Below are 12,299 nucleotides of genomic sequence, written 5' to 3'. Positions count from 1 at the left end.
CTGGGGTGAGATCTTTGCACGTCTCTCCTTGTTTTCTTACGTGTGCCTCCACCCCCGTGTGTTGTCCAGGGGTGAAAGAGGGAATGCCACGTGGTATTTTTCACATGCAAATTGCCCCAAAGGCCCTCCCCTGCCCCCCCCACCCCCCCACCCCACCCCCCACCCCCGACAGCTCAGTGCCTCTGTTTTGTCTGTGTTTTTAATATTTGAAGGGTAGCTATTTGGGGCTTGTAATAATAATATTTACAAAGCAAAAATCGTGAGGATAGTACTAACTTGAACCAGCTTTTGTTTCTTAGAGCACTTGAAGTGGCCTTTGCTAGGTTGAAATGTTCATTTGGGGAAACATAAAATCTTGTTTAAAAAGAGGCTATTTGGGGGGAGAAAAAAACAATAAAAATCACTTAAGCATGAATTTTGTTAGATATTAAACGGGTGCCCATTGCAGCTGACGCCAATGAGAAAATCTGAATTCAGAGAAATAGAAACCCATGGCTCGGGACTTCCCCAGTGGCACAGTGGTAAAGAATCCGCCTGCCAGTGCAGGGGACACAGGTTTGAGTCCTGGTCCGGGAGGATCTCACATGCCATGGAGCAACTAAGTCTGTGCGCCACAACTACTGAGCCTGCGCTCTAGAGCCCGTGAGCTACAACTACTGAGCCTGCATGCCACAACTACTGAAGCCAGCACGCCTAGAGCCTGTGCTCCACAACAAGAGAAGCAACTGCAGTGAGAAGTCCGTGCACCACAAGGAAGAGTAGCCCCCGCTCGCTGCAACTAGAGAAAGCCCACAGCAGCAACAAAGACCCAACGCAGCCCCCAAAAAAATAAATAAATAAAAAGAAACCCATGGCTCTGTCTTACTTGGTGATTTAGTTGTTTGTTTACTTTGTGCTCCATCCAGTTCCAGCCTTGATGCCCTGGATGCTGACAGTGAAGGAGAGGGGCATAACGAGCGGTCGCGCATTTGCTACACTCCAGTGTCTCAGAGTTCCTCGAGAACTGGCATTCCTAGTGGGGATGAATTGGACTCTTTTGAGACCAACACTGAACCAGATTTTAATATCTCCAGGACTGAATCACTTTCTTTATCAAGTAGCCTGCAGCTGAAGGTATTCTTATTGGTATTAATTTGGTTTATCATAAGCCTGAAAAATATGTTGTCTAAATCCACCCATCTCTGAAAGACAAATTATGTTATGGTCACATGTGTAAACTTTTTTTTTTTGAAGACCCGTGAGCTGCCTGAGCTTGCCTTTTTACTCTCTCCCACTCTAACGTGTATAGTCCTTACTTACAATGGCTGATTTGTTTTCACAAATCACCACCAATACAGATAATCTTTCACATACTTGGAAAATTTTACCATTTTATACTGTGATTTCTGCCATCACCCCTTAAGCAATGGGAGAAAAGCTGGTAGTATGAAGTGAGTTTAAGTGGTCAAACTTGTTTTGCACACATAAAATTTTAGTTGGCACTGGTGTTAAGGTAAATAATATTGCTAAGGCAGAGGTGACATTTGTTGAGCGTTCCTGGCTGCAAGGACTCATCTGGAACACCAGATGTCTCCTTTGTCAGTTTTTCCATAGGAGACAGCTTTTCTGTCATTGGCATTTTTGCATTGGAATTTCATTTTGTTGTGGCTTTTAAAAAGACTAAACTCTTCCAGTCTTGCAGAGAAAGCCCTTTTCTGTTTGGACCTATGTTTTCTTTTTGATTTCTGTTGTCCACTTGTTTTCTTTTTCAATCGAGTTTACTACTATAAAACAATGTGTGCTGTGCCCAAACGTCTCATACCACAAACATATGGTGGTTATGGTAATGCTTTATTTTTGTAGTGTTCTCTACAATATACAAAACATGCTTTTATATAAAATGTTTAATTTTCTCATAACTCACCTAGGATATAAGGGAGTACTTTTATTTTAATTTTTGATCAGTTGAAGTTCTGGAGAGATTAGATGTCCACATTGCCCAAGCTTGGTGATAGAGTCAGAACTCAAATCTAGGCCTTCTGACCCCGGATCCTGAATCCTCTTCCCTCAGCTCTGAGTCCTGTGGAGCTGTCATAATCTTCTGAACCTAAAGGTCATGTGATATTTCTGGATAATAAGAAATAGGTATGGTTGTTAATGTAGCTACTTCTCAGATTTGCATTTTGAATGGAACTGTGAAAAATTCATCATTACTTGGAATGAAAAGTAATTCTTTGTGAAACAGTTCCATGCTGTTCACTTTTTTTTTTTTTTTTTTTTTTTTTTTTTTTTTTTTTGCGGTATGCGGGCCTCTCACTGTTGTGGCTTCTCCCGTTGCGGAGCACAGGTTCCGGACGCGCAGGCTCAGCGGCCATGGCTCACGGGCCCAGCCGCTCCGCGGCATGTGGGATCTTCCCGGATCGGGGCACGAACCCGTGTCCCCTGCATTGGCAGGCGGACTCTCAACCACTGCGCCACCAGGGAAGCCCCATGCTGTTCACTTTTAAGAAGAATCTGTCCTATAAAATATGTCTTGCCTTGCCTCTGTAATTACCCTGTGTAACTTTTTGTCAAAGAATTCTGGATAATTTTCAAAGTCCTGTTATGAAAAATGATTACCATGCATGACTTAAAGGCAGAGGGTGGTACTTGGCTAGGGCCCTTTGTGGCCAACTCACTGTTAGGGTTATAGGACAACTCGGGTTGGCCTTTCTGACATCCAGGCCCACTGGGTCTTTCCCAATAAGTAAGTCAGGGAGCCATGGCTTAAGACCTTTTGAAGCAAGATCTGGCTTCTGTTTTCAACTTTCCTCCAGGCTCTTCAACTAAACCGTAAGCCTAGGGCAACCATGTGCGTTCACTTAGGGAGAAAAAGAGCAGTGCTTGTGAGAAGGACAGTTGCTGATGGCTTAAGTTTAGTAGCACATTTTGCACCACTTTCTTTCACATGTAACCTTAAGTGGTATCTTAAAGATGGATGGGGGTGGGCATCAATCCTAAGGCCACTAGGCCTCTGTTGGATGGGATTTGGGTGCCGTAAATGGCTTTAGTGGCATTCTATTGTGTATTCATTTAAATTTTCTAGAACATGTAAGAAAAGCATTTTTTAAAATTATCCAGCTTGCATTTTTCATGTATGTTGCCAATATAATAATAGAAATAATAGGTAATTGGGAAAACAGGAAAAAAATAGAAGGTCATTTAAAAGAAATAAAGTTGAACATATATAAATAAGTGATAATTCAAGCAAAATCCCAGGAAGTGCTGGATGGAAGGTCTGTTGAAAGATGAGCACAGACTAGAAGGATTTGTATAATGACCTGATGCATTCTTTCCTGGAGGCTGCAGCTAACATTACAAACTTGAATAGCCATTAGGAACTTTTAAAAACTTGTCATTTTAGGTGACTGTTCCTCTACCTTCTAATAATTATGTATAGAGATCTCAGTTAATATGGAATTTTGCTTAAATGCTACAGTTTAAAGTAACAAAAGTAAGTGACAACTCAGGCTAAAAAAAAAGTCAAACTCGTTGAATACGCAGAGAAAGTCATGTGACTTGATTTTTCACTTTTAACCAACATGGTTGGAATGTCATGATTGTATCCTAAAGTATATAGGAAATATAGAAACTATTCCCAAAAGCTCAAGTTTACTAAAGCATTAGAAAGACAATAACATTTTTAAAGTTGTGAGAGGCAAACAGAAACAAATCATTAATAAGATTACCTCAGAAACGTTCAAGTTGAATCCTTTTTTTAAAGGTTCTGATTTTGATGATGAACACACATACTTTCAAGTCTTCCGTAGAATTGTTTTTAAACTTCGTTATGATTTCTTTTAGGAATCATTGTTTTCTGGAGTCCGCTCACGTTCTTATTCCTGCTCATCACCCAAAATTTCTTTAGGAAAAACTCGATTGATCCGTGACTTTACGGTGTGCAGTTCAGCTGAAGGTAAGCATTAGTTACCATTTGGCTGTGAAAGCATTCTTTTCTAGAGTGGATTTTCAGTTAGTAAAAGTGCATAGTATGTAAGAGCAGCAGGCTAGTATTTTCAATTTCATTTTCACTATTGATTTTTCTAAGCTTAGCAAAATCCTTTTCTCATTGGATATCAGACAAGGTATAAATTTGATTTTGATGAAATCACAGATGTGTACACACCTCTCTGTTGCCTTATTTTTTTTTGAATAAAATGTTTTCCTCAAGGACAGTGTAAACTATGATTTATGCTAGGCTCTTTATTGTGAGGGCTTTAGAGAATTTTATTTAAGGAAGTTATAAAAGTTACTTTTGTCCTACATGTAAATTGCTGAAATAATCCAATTCCTCACAGTTGCAAAAGCATTGCAAAATGGATTGTCTTCATTTCTTTATTTAACAAGGGACTTTAGAAAGTTAAAATAACAGAACATACTTGAAACACAAGTAAATATATCTCAAACATTTTTTTGTGGCCTATGTAAGCAATCAGAAATACAACTTTTATACAATAAAATTTTAATTGAAATGTAGTATACCTACAGAAAGGGGTACATGTTATAAGCATGTAGCTTGATGAATTTTCAAAAGTGAATTGAGATCAATAAATAGAACAATTGTGGCAACTCAGAGCTGCCCTTGTAGCCCTTCTTAGCCGCTACCCCAATTTTCAGCTTAATTCTGGAATGTAATTATTTAACACTTTCTGTGTACCATTTGTTATGTAATAATTACATTTAAAGCTGTATTTGGAAGTATTAATGTCAATCTGTAATACATAGCATTATAACAAATTTTTTGTCAATATATTAGATAATGCCTTTTTTTGTCTGTTATCCTTAAGAGCCTTAGAAGACTCAGAAAGTGAGAGATGTGCTTAAGTATTCTCAATTTCCCAGCATAGAATATTTAAAATAGTAAATATTTAAAATAGTAAAATTTATTTTACTCCTTCTTTTCCTTTCCCTTTTTCTTATTCTTGCTTTGTTACATTGCCATTCTTTTGCATCCTTATGCCATGTGGAACAACAGTGAAAGCATCATCTTTGTGCTTGGACCTGCCATCCCAAAGCAATGTCCAATGTATGGAGATGTTCAATCAATATTTGTTGAATGAATGTAGCAGACAAAATACATAAAATACAGAATAAGTGCTACAAGGCATTTTTTTTTTCCTTTTCCTTTCTGGGATGTCTTTTTGGAGAAAGAGAAAACAGGACTGATAATAAATGTCAGTTTTGATTTTTAGAATGGGAAGATGGAGAGAAAGGACCAAGAGAAAGAAAGGAGACAACTACCTTGAGGGGACAGGAGTAGAAGAGGATTGAATTTGCCCTGGATGTTTTTTCAATACCATAAGTCTTTCTAGGATCTCCAGGTCTCCCTAACCTTAGTTTAGGTTGGGATTCCTTTTAATGGCAGCTTTGACACCTTTTCACTGATAGTCTTAGAGATGGTGAATTAACTTTGTACTGTAACTATTTGGAAAACACTTCTAAGTCTTTGTGCAGTGTGCAAAATGGTGCCTTTGCCTTTATATCTGTAGTATCTCTGATTATTAAATTCCGACAGTTCTGATGTTTGAAATCTCAGATGACTGAGAGAAAAATGGATAGTTTATAAGGGGAAAGAGCCCTGATTTATGAATTCTTTAATGAATAAGGGAGGGTATTTTTGCTTTACATGCATTCCTTAAATCTTCGCGTTTGAATTAGAAAGAATAAAAAGCTGAAATCAATTCCTTTGTTTTTTCTGTGAATAAAAGCTTGTCTTTAGACAGTATGTTTAAAAATAGGGCTATTGGATGAAGTTTGACACTCTCCAGGAGGTATTACAAACAGGCAATTTAGGTTGAGGCTACACACTAAATGTACAAAAATTCCAATGGATATTCCTCTATGGTAGCAAACATTTGGATTGGTATCATTTAGGTCAGTCAAAATCATAGGACTGTGAAGAATAAATTAGCTCTTAAGGAAGAAAAAATAATTTTAACTGTGTGTGTGTGATCAAGGCACAGGTGTGAAAGCTTGACTACTTCAAAGATGTATTCTAATGTTTCATTGTTTAATCTGCTTAATCAGAGGTAAATTGACATTTGTGTTGTTATAAATCCTCTCTCAATGAGTTTTGAATAGTTCTAAAATTTTTTTTCTATTTGAACAGAGTCCAAGTCTTCCTTCCTCAGTGGAAAATGCCCGTAAATGAGCTATTGATGTAATACAGATATACAGAGACAGGATAGTCTTTCAGTCCTTTTTTACTTATTTGTGATGTCCTCTCTTTCTTGTCACTTTCAGAGGGTTACTTACGATCATTTATCATGCTTTTGTTGTTGTTTTTGAGGGGACCAAGAGTACAATGGTGGCAACTTTATTATTTAATGCTTTTTATATATAAAACAAAATCCAATCCTATATTTCCCTTGGGTACATCATGGATTTAGATAGAAAGGAATATTCTCCATGTTAAAATGATAATTACAGCATCACCAAGATGGACAAAAGTGCTCTACACTTAAAAATTTGAGGAGTGAAGTGAATGTACTTTTGAAAATTATTGTGCACTGATGGATGGAATCCTGTTAGACTTTGTCCAGTTGTCTGAGTCTGATTCTGTTACTTTATTAGCTTGATTATTTGGGATATATGGCTTATTCTCCTGACACCTCAGTCTGTATACAAAAAGGATAATGATTTCTGCCCATGACTTAATCTGAAGAATATTTAATGGCAATAAAATAAAAGTCTTCGAATTCTTCAGAGTAGGTTTTCTGTTACCTACAAGATAGTCTTGGGTTCAACGTTGATATTTCCACATTTCAGGAGATATGTATTCATTAGTTTTCCCCTGTATATATCTGGCCTATCTCCCTTTGCAACCTAGTTTTGCCTCTTCACTCTTCCGGATTGTAACGGTAAAGGATTTGTCCCTGCTCTGTAGATGGTGTGCTCCACAGTGGCCGTTCCCTCCTTCAGTCTCTCTCACTGTCTAAATCAGTGTCTCTGCTCCATCCCTGTAGTAAGTACTCCGGTTTGGGAAACAAGATGGCGCTACGCTGCTTGCATGAGCCCGCCCCTTCTACCCAGCCACCCCAGTCCAATGGAGGAGGGGCTCTCCCTTTCTCATGAGCCACAAAGCACATCTCCGAACTGGCTGCTCTGTAAAGGCATTACAGCTCCATTAAAATGGGCTCTTCCTTAGGCTGGCCTTCAAGACTTTTCTTTTAAGCTTTGCTAAAAAGCCGCTAAGATATTTATTGATTCTGTATGTTGGGGAATTAGTGTTACGAATAAGGGATGACGCTCTGGTGAGAAATATCCAGAAACATAGAACTGATTTTCTGCGTTTCTGAAAATGTTTGCTGCCCCTTGCTGAGGCTAACTTAGTTCACAAAATCATTAAATGTTTCCCTGTGTTGGCCTCCTCCCCGTTCTCTCCAAATTAGGGAAGGTGATAAAAATATCCAGAGCAATGCCCAAATAAAATGACTTTTTTCATTATTTCCTAACTGGTGGTACGTGTAACGATAATGTACGGTTGAGTGTGTGCACTTCAGACTAACACACGACTGCTCGTTTGTCTGCCTTCGTTTTCATTTTATTGTTCTGTGTCTCGTAGAGCAAAGAGCTTACAGCTTACCGGAGCCTCCAAGAGAAAAAAGGTATTTTAACCCTTCCAAATTTCCTGAGGGACTGCTCGATCCGTCTTTGGAAATGTGTGCCCATCATTTTTGATACCTGTTCAATAGTTTGTGAGACATTTCTGCCTAATGAGTCTGCCTGAATCCTTTGTACCCTTTGTGATCTGTATGGGTGTAGGTTTGCCAGCTGTTCCTTTCAGTCCCCAGATGAACAGGCCTCAGGACCGGGGACAGAGTAGTCTGGGGTTATTTTCAAAGCCAAACACTTCCAATGTACAGCAGCACGTGGAGCAGTATGAGACCACCTGCTTTAGAAAGGTATCAGGTTCTCACTAGGTCTGTCCACTACGACAGAAGACTTATTGTGGTAACAGACCCCCGGGGTCAGTTTTAGAAAGTGCCTAAACATCCCTGCCGTCTGTCGTTGTAGAGTATCGCTTAGAAGTGTTAAGTGTGAAACAAAGAATAAATGATGCAGAAAGTGCTTTGAGCATTATGAGTTCTCTGATTAATATGAAGATTTGAAAGCTGTATGCCTAAGCTGCTCTTTTCCCTAGAAGGTAAAACTGTCCTTAGAGTAAAACTTGGGCAGCTGACTAGCAACAGGCTGGATTGCTGCGCTCTGTTGGTCTTGAGAAACTAACTGCTCGTGAATCACGCTGTGAAATAGCCCTGGGGTTATGTCAGAAATGGTATAAGTGCTTGGCTTTGAGAGACCATGGGAAAAGGAGGAAAATGGTTTTAATTTGGGTGCTATTAATGCTCAAACTCTGAAACCTTTTACTATATAGATCAAGAGGGATGATTTTGCTTTAAATCTTGGACTGAAAGTATGAAGAAGAAGGAAAAAAAAAAATCTCCTTTTGCTCATTCCTATTTTTTGGAGACCAGAATAGAAATTCTGAAACGATAAAACAGAGGAAGACTAAGAATGCCCTTTGAGAATAAGCTGATGATGAAAGGACATCAGGGCAATGATGATGGTGACAGCGGGAGCAGCAGCAACTGACCGTTGTTGGGTGTTTTTATGTTCCTGGCACTGTTTTAAGCTGCTTACGTTTATTACTTCATGTAAGCGGTTTGTTGACTAGGTCTGGAATTTGTTCATCATTCTGGTCATCGTTCTGGTTAGAAGTCTTATCCTTGCTATCTTTTTAACAATTGCAGCAGTAATAGACTGATTGTAAGGATTTTTTAAAAATCAAAAATATTTTCCATTAAGAGAGGGATTTAAGACTGGAAGAGCCAGTGTCAGAATTGGTTAAATGTTAGCCTATAAAATGTGTTAACTTGGATGAGATGTATAGGGATGTATTGGATGGGATGAATATTTTTCTCATATTCCTCATTCTTGTTTTCTTCTTCCTGTTCTTGGGTCTGTCTTGGGTCTGCATCCCGAAAGCATCTTTCTTAGTCATATCCCCTGGTGTATCTAGTAGAGTAGATATTCCATCTCCCCTGCTATGTTCCTGATACCTTGTAGGATACACCAATAAGGTCCCTGGCTAGACCTAATGCTTTGATTTGCTTTGGTCATGCTATAGACATTTGCTTGGGGGTTTGCCGCCTTTGGAATTCCCTTATTTATGTTGATCACTTCGTTTCTGGAAAAGAGTGCAGCCAGCTAAAAGGGGGGCTCACTCCAGACCTTGCAGGCTCATATAGGAGCAGGTACTTCATCTATCCCATCTTAGGATTATACGGTACAACTCAGTTATTTTATTGCCACCATCTATCTTAAATCTGATACATCTGTTACCTTTTATTTTTTTTAAGAAAATGAGAATCTGGCTGTTCAAAGTTGAAGTTTCACCTGCGTCAGTTTTCAATTTGGATAGTTGGAGCTTTTTAAATACTTAGATGCCCAGTTCTTTTAAAAAATAGGTTATAGATATAATAGGTTAAGGATTAAGATATTGAGGCTATATCCATATTATTAAGATACTTAAAATATCTGTTTACCTATTGAAAAGGTAATGCCAAGAATCTCTGAAGAATGGGGCTTGTAAAACTTTATTGTGGGTAATTCCATTGGTCATCAAATTGATAATAGAGTTAGGCATTCTTGTTCTGGGATGTTGAAAGAGTTTAAGTAAATTTTTCCAGATTCTTATAAATTGAAAAGCTGTTTACATTCTGTTGTGAAATCAGTTGAGGATTTTTCCTTTCTGAGTTCTTCTCTAAAGTACCTAATTTTTACGTAAGTGAATACCACATAGTTAAATTAGATTTGAAACATGGAATCAACCAACCTTCTGCATCTGCCCAGAAGTTACACTGTGTTTCCCATTGTAATAATCTGAAAGTGGGTCATGTCTATGATATTGACATGTCTACCAGGTTAGATGATTCAGAGTTTTTAATATTTAGGGTTTCAGTTTTTTTGTTTGTTTTGTTTACTTTGTCATCTCGGTTCTTGTCAACCTTTGGAATTAAAGATTAAGTGGTACGATTTTATGTCTTTTTTAAAAAATAAATCGCAGTGCATCTGTAGGTTTTAAATCAAAACTGTAACATTGTTCTTGATACAGTCTTCTGTAGCATAGGGAGTTGGGAGTAGAGTCTGGTAAACAGGAACTCATTTTCTTTCATTTGAGAGAGTGTAGTTGTGTTCCTGCTGGGAAGTAGGGGAGAGGACTTCTTCACCTCAAAAATCACATTGACCTTATCGTTCTTCCATTCTGAGATTTAGGTTTCCACCCCATATTTTTCTTCTCTTAGACATTGGGTGGCTCTTGGTGGGGTCCCAAAAAAGTGTTCCAGAGAGGACTCTTTCTCAGCTGTCACGTGTGCTTTTTTCCCCATTCCAAAAGTGAGCCTGTTGAATATTATTCTACGAGTTTTGCAAATTAGGATGCCGAAGACACAAGAGGTATGGAAATTTACGGATATATTAACCAGTGATTTATCTAAGAAGGTGGCTGTGGAAGTAGAAAGGAAATAAGAGGGTCTAAGTTCCTTGTGTTATTCTGAGTAGTGTAGGGCGCTTCTGTTTTCCATCTTTCCTTTCTAACTTTTTCAACTGTTTTCTCTCAGTAGCAAACCCAATTTCATGAACTGTGTAGGGTTCGAGTGGCAGGACACCCACTGTCCTGACTATACCTGCGTGACCAAGAGGTAGCTCTGAAGTAATTTATTATTTATGCTAAATGCATTCACTGAGGTTTGAACTCTCAATTACCTAATATAGAGGTCAAATAACTTAGTTTTGTCTAATATGTACCAGTTAAGTACTTATTATATTTAAGCGTGAGAAAGGGCCTTAGAAATAACTTAGTCTTTGATCAGATGAGAAAAACTGAAGTCCTAGAAGTTGTCTTTTAAGTCGTTTTTGTAAAATGTAATCATATGTATTTTGGTGCATATCAATAGTATGACTGCTTTTGAAGGTATTCCCCAGAGATGAATGTATTAGCCACTAATGCTGACAAGTAAGAAGTTTGAGGGATAGGAGAGACATGGGTTATGAAATGTTCATTTTGGAAATTGTCTACAGAAGTGTTATCTGGTTTGACATGATGCCTTTGCTGGTCTTTAATATATTCAGTCTCTCTTTCTCTTTTTGTAATAATGTTAGAATACAAGACCATCAGAGAAAGTTCTAGGGGAAATATAAAAGTTCCAGGGAAATTTCCTCTTCATAGCTGGGATTTTTTTTTTTTTCCCTAAAGAATGATTCTGTGGATTAGAGGAAAATCAGTGATGTTCAGTGTGTTCACAGGTTGGGTACAATTACCTCTAAGTTGCCTCTTATTGGGGGGGAATTTCCACAATGTTCTCTCCTTTGCAACCTAGAGTCTCAGATTGCAAATAGCCTGATTGAGTGGGGGAGATGGAACCATGAGGCAGACAGTCTGTTTCTCAGGCTGTATTGACAAAGGAAATGTGTGTCTGCTGAGTATTATCTCTGTTCTAAAAATAAATAAAATCCAGTTTGATGTCGTTGGTTATTTGGCTTCTATGTGCTAGGAAAATTCTATTAGCCTAGTAAACAGGGAGATGAATGTTTTCAGAGTAAAATTATAAGTGTAAGATTTCCTTTATTTCTCTAATATTTTAATATGAAAATTTTAAAGTATGCAGAAAAGCTGAAAGAATTATGTATTAGAATATATATAATAGAAAGAATATATATATTAGAAAGAATTATATATTAGAATACCTATTTCCACCACTTAGATTCTGTAAGTGTTAACACTGTGAGATAGTTGCTTTATCATACACTTATCCACCTATTCATCTATAAGATATATTTTTAATAGTTTCTATCCTTATCTTTAGAATAACCATTAAAGCCTGAACGATATATATGTGTAAAAATAATATGTACAAAATACATCTGCGTGTTTGTATACATACACACACATACATACACACACATATGTATGACTGCTCTCTTTTGCTCCCTCTGGTAAGTTTTATAAGCTGTGATAACAGATTCTTTTTTGTAGAATTCAGGAAGAAGAATGGGATAAATACATCATACCTGCCAAATCAGAGTCTGAAAAGTACAAAGTGAGCCGAACTTTCAGCTTCCTCATGAACAGGATGACCAGCCCTCGGAATAAATCTAAGGTAATTAAGGTTTTATGCCTATCGTCTATAAAGCGTAGATGCTCAGTTTCTGAGCAATTAGTATAGTTTCCACTTTCCCTTTAAAATCATTTACCTTAGGTTTTGTACACACATATTTAA

General features: G+C 37.8%; 1 protein-coding gene across 1 annotated transcript in view; it reads left to right on the top strand.

Annotated features, from left to right (window-relative positions):
• ARHGEF28 (Rho guanine nucleotide exchange factor 28) overlaps window positions 1-12,299 on the top strand; it is a 129,361-nt gene that overhangs the window by 26,133 nt on the left and 90,929 nt on the right. Inside the window, exons 4-7 of the mRNA XM_032626938.1 lie at window positions 906-1,113; window positions 3,823-3,934; window positions 7,583-7,625; window positions 12,056-12,179. Coding sequence (XP_032482829.1) covers window positions 906-1,113; window positions 3,823-3,934; window positions 7,583-7,625; window positions 12,056-12,179 — 487 coding nt within the window. The remainder of the gene's footprint in view (window positions 1-905; window positions 1,114-3,822; window positions 3,935-7,582; window positions 7,626-12,055; window positions 12,180-12,299) is intronic.

This window comes from Phocoena sinus, chromosome 3 (genome assembly GCF_008692025.1).
Source record: "Phocoena sinus isolate mPhoSin1 chromosome 3, mPhoSin1.pri, whole genome shotgun sequence".
Lineage (NCBI taxonomy): Eukaryota > Metazoa > Chordata > Mammalia > Artiodactyla > Phocoenidae > Phocoena > Phocoena sinus.
The sequence above is the reverse complement of the archived record's forward strand: the minus strand, read 5'-3'. Positions and strand labels throughout refer to the sequence as shown.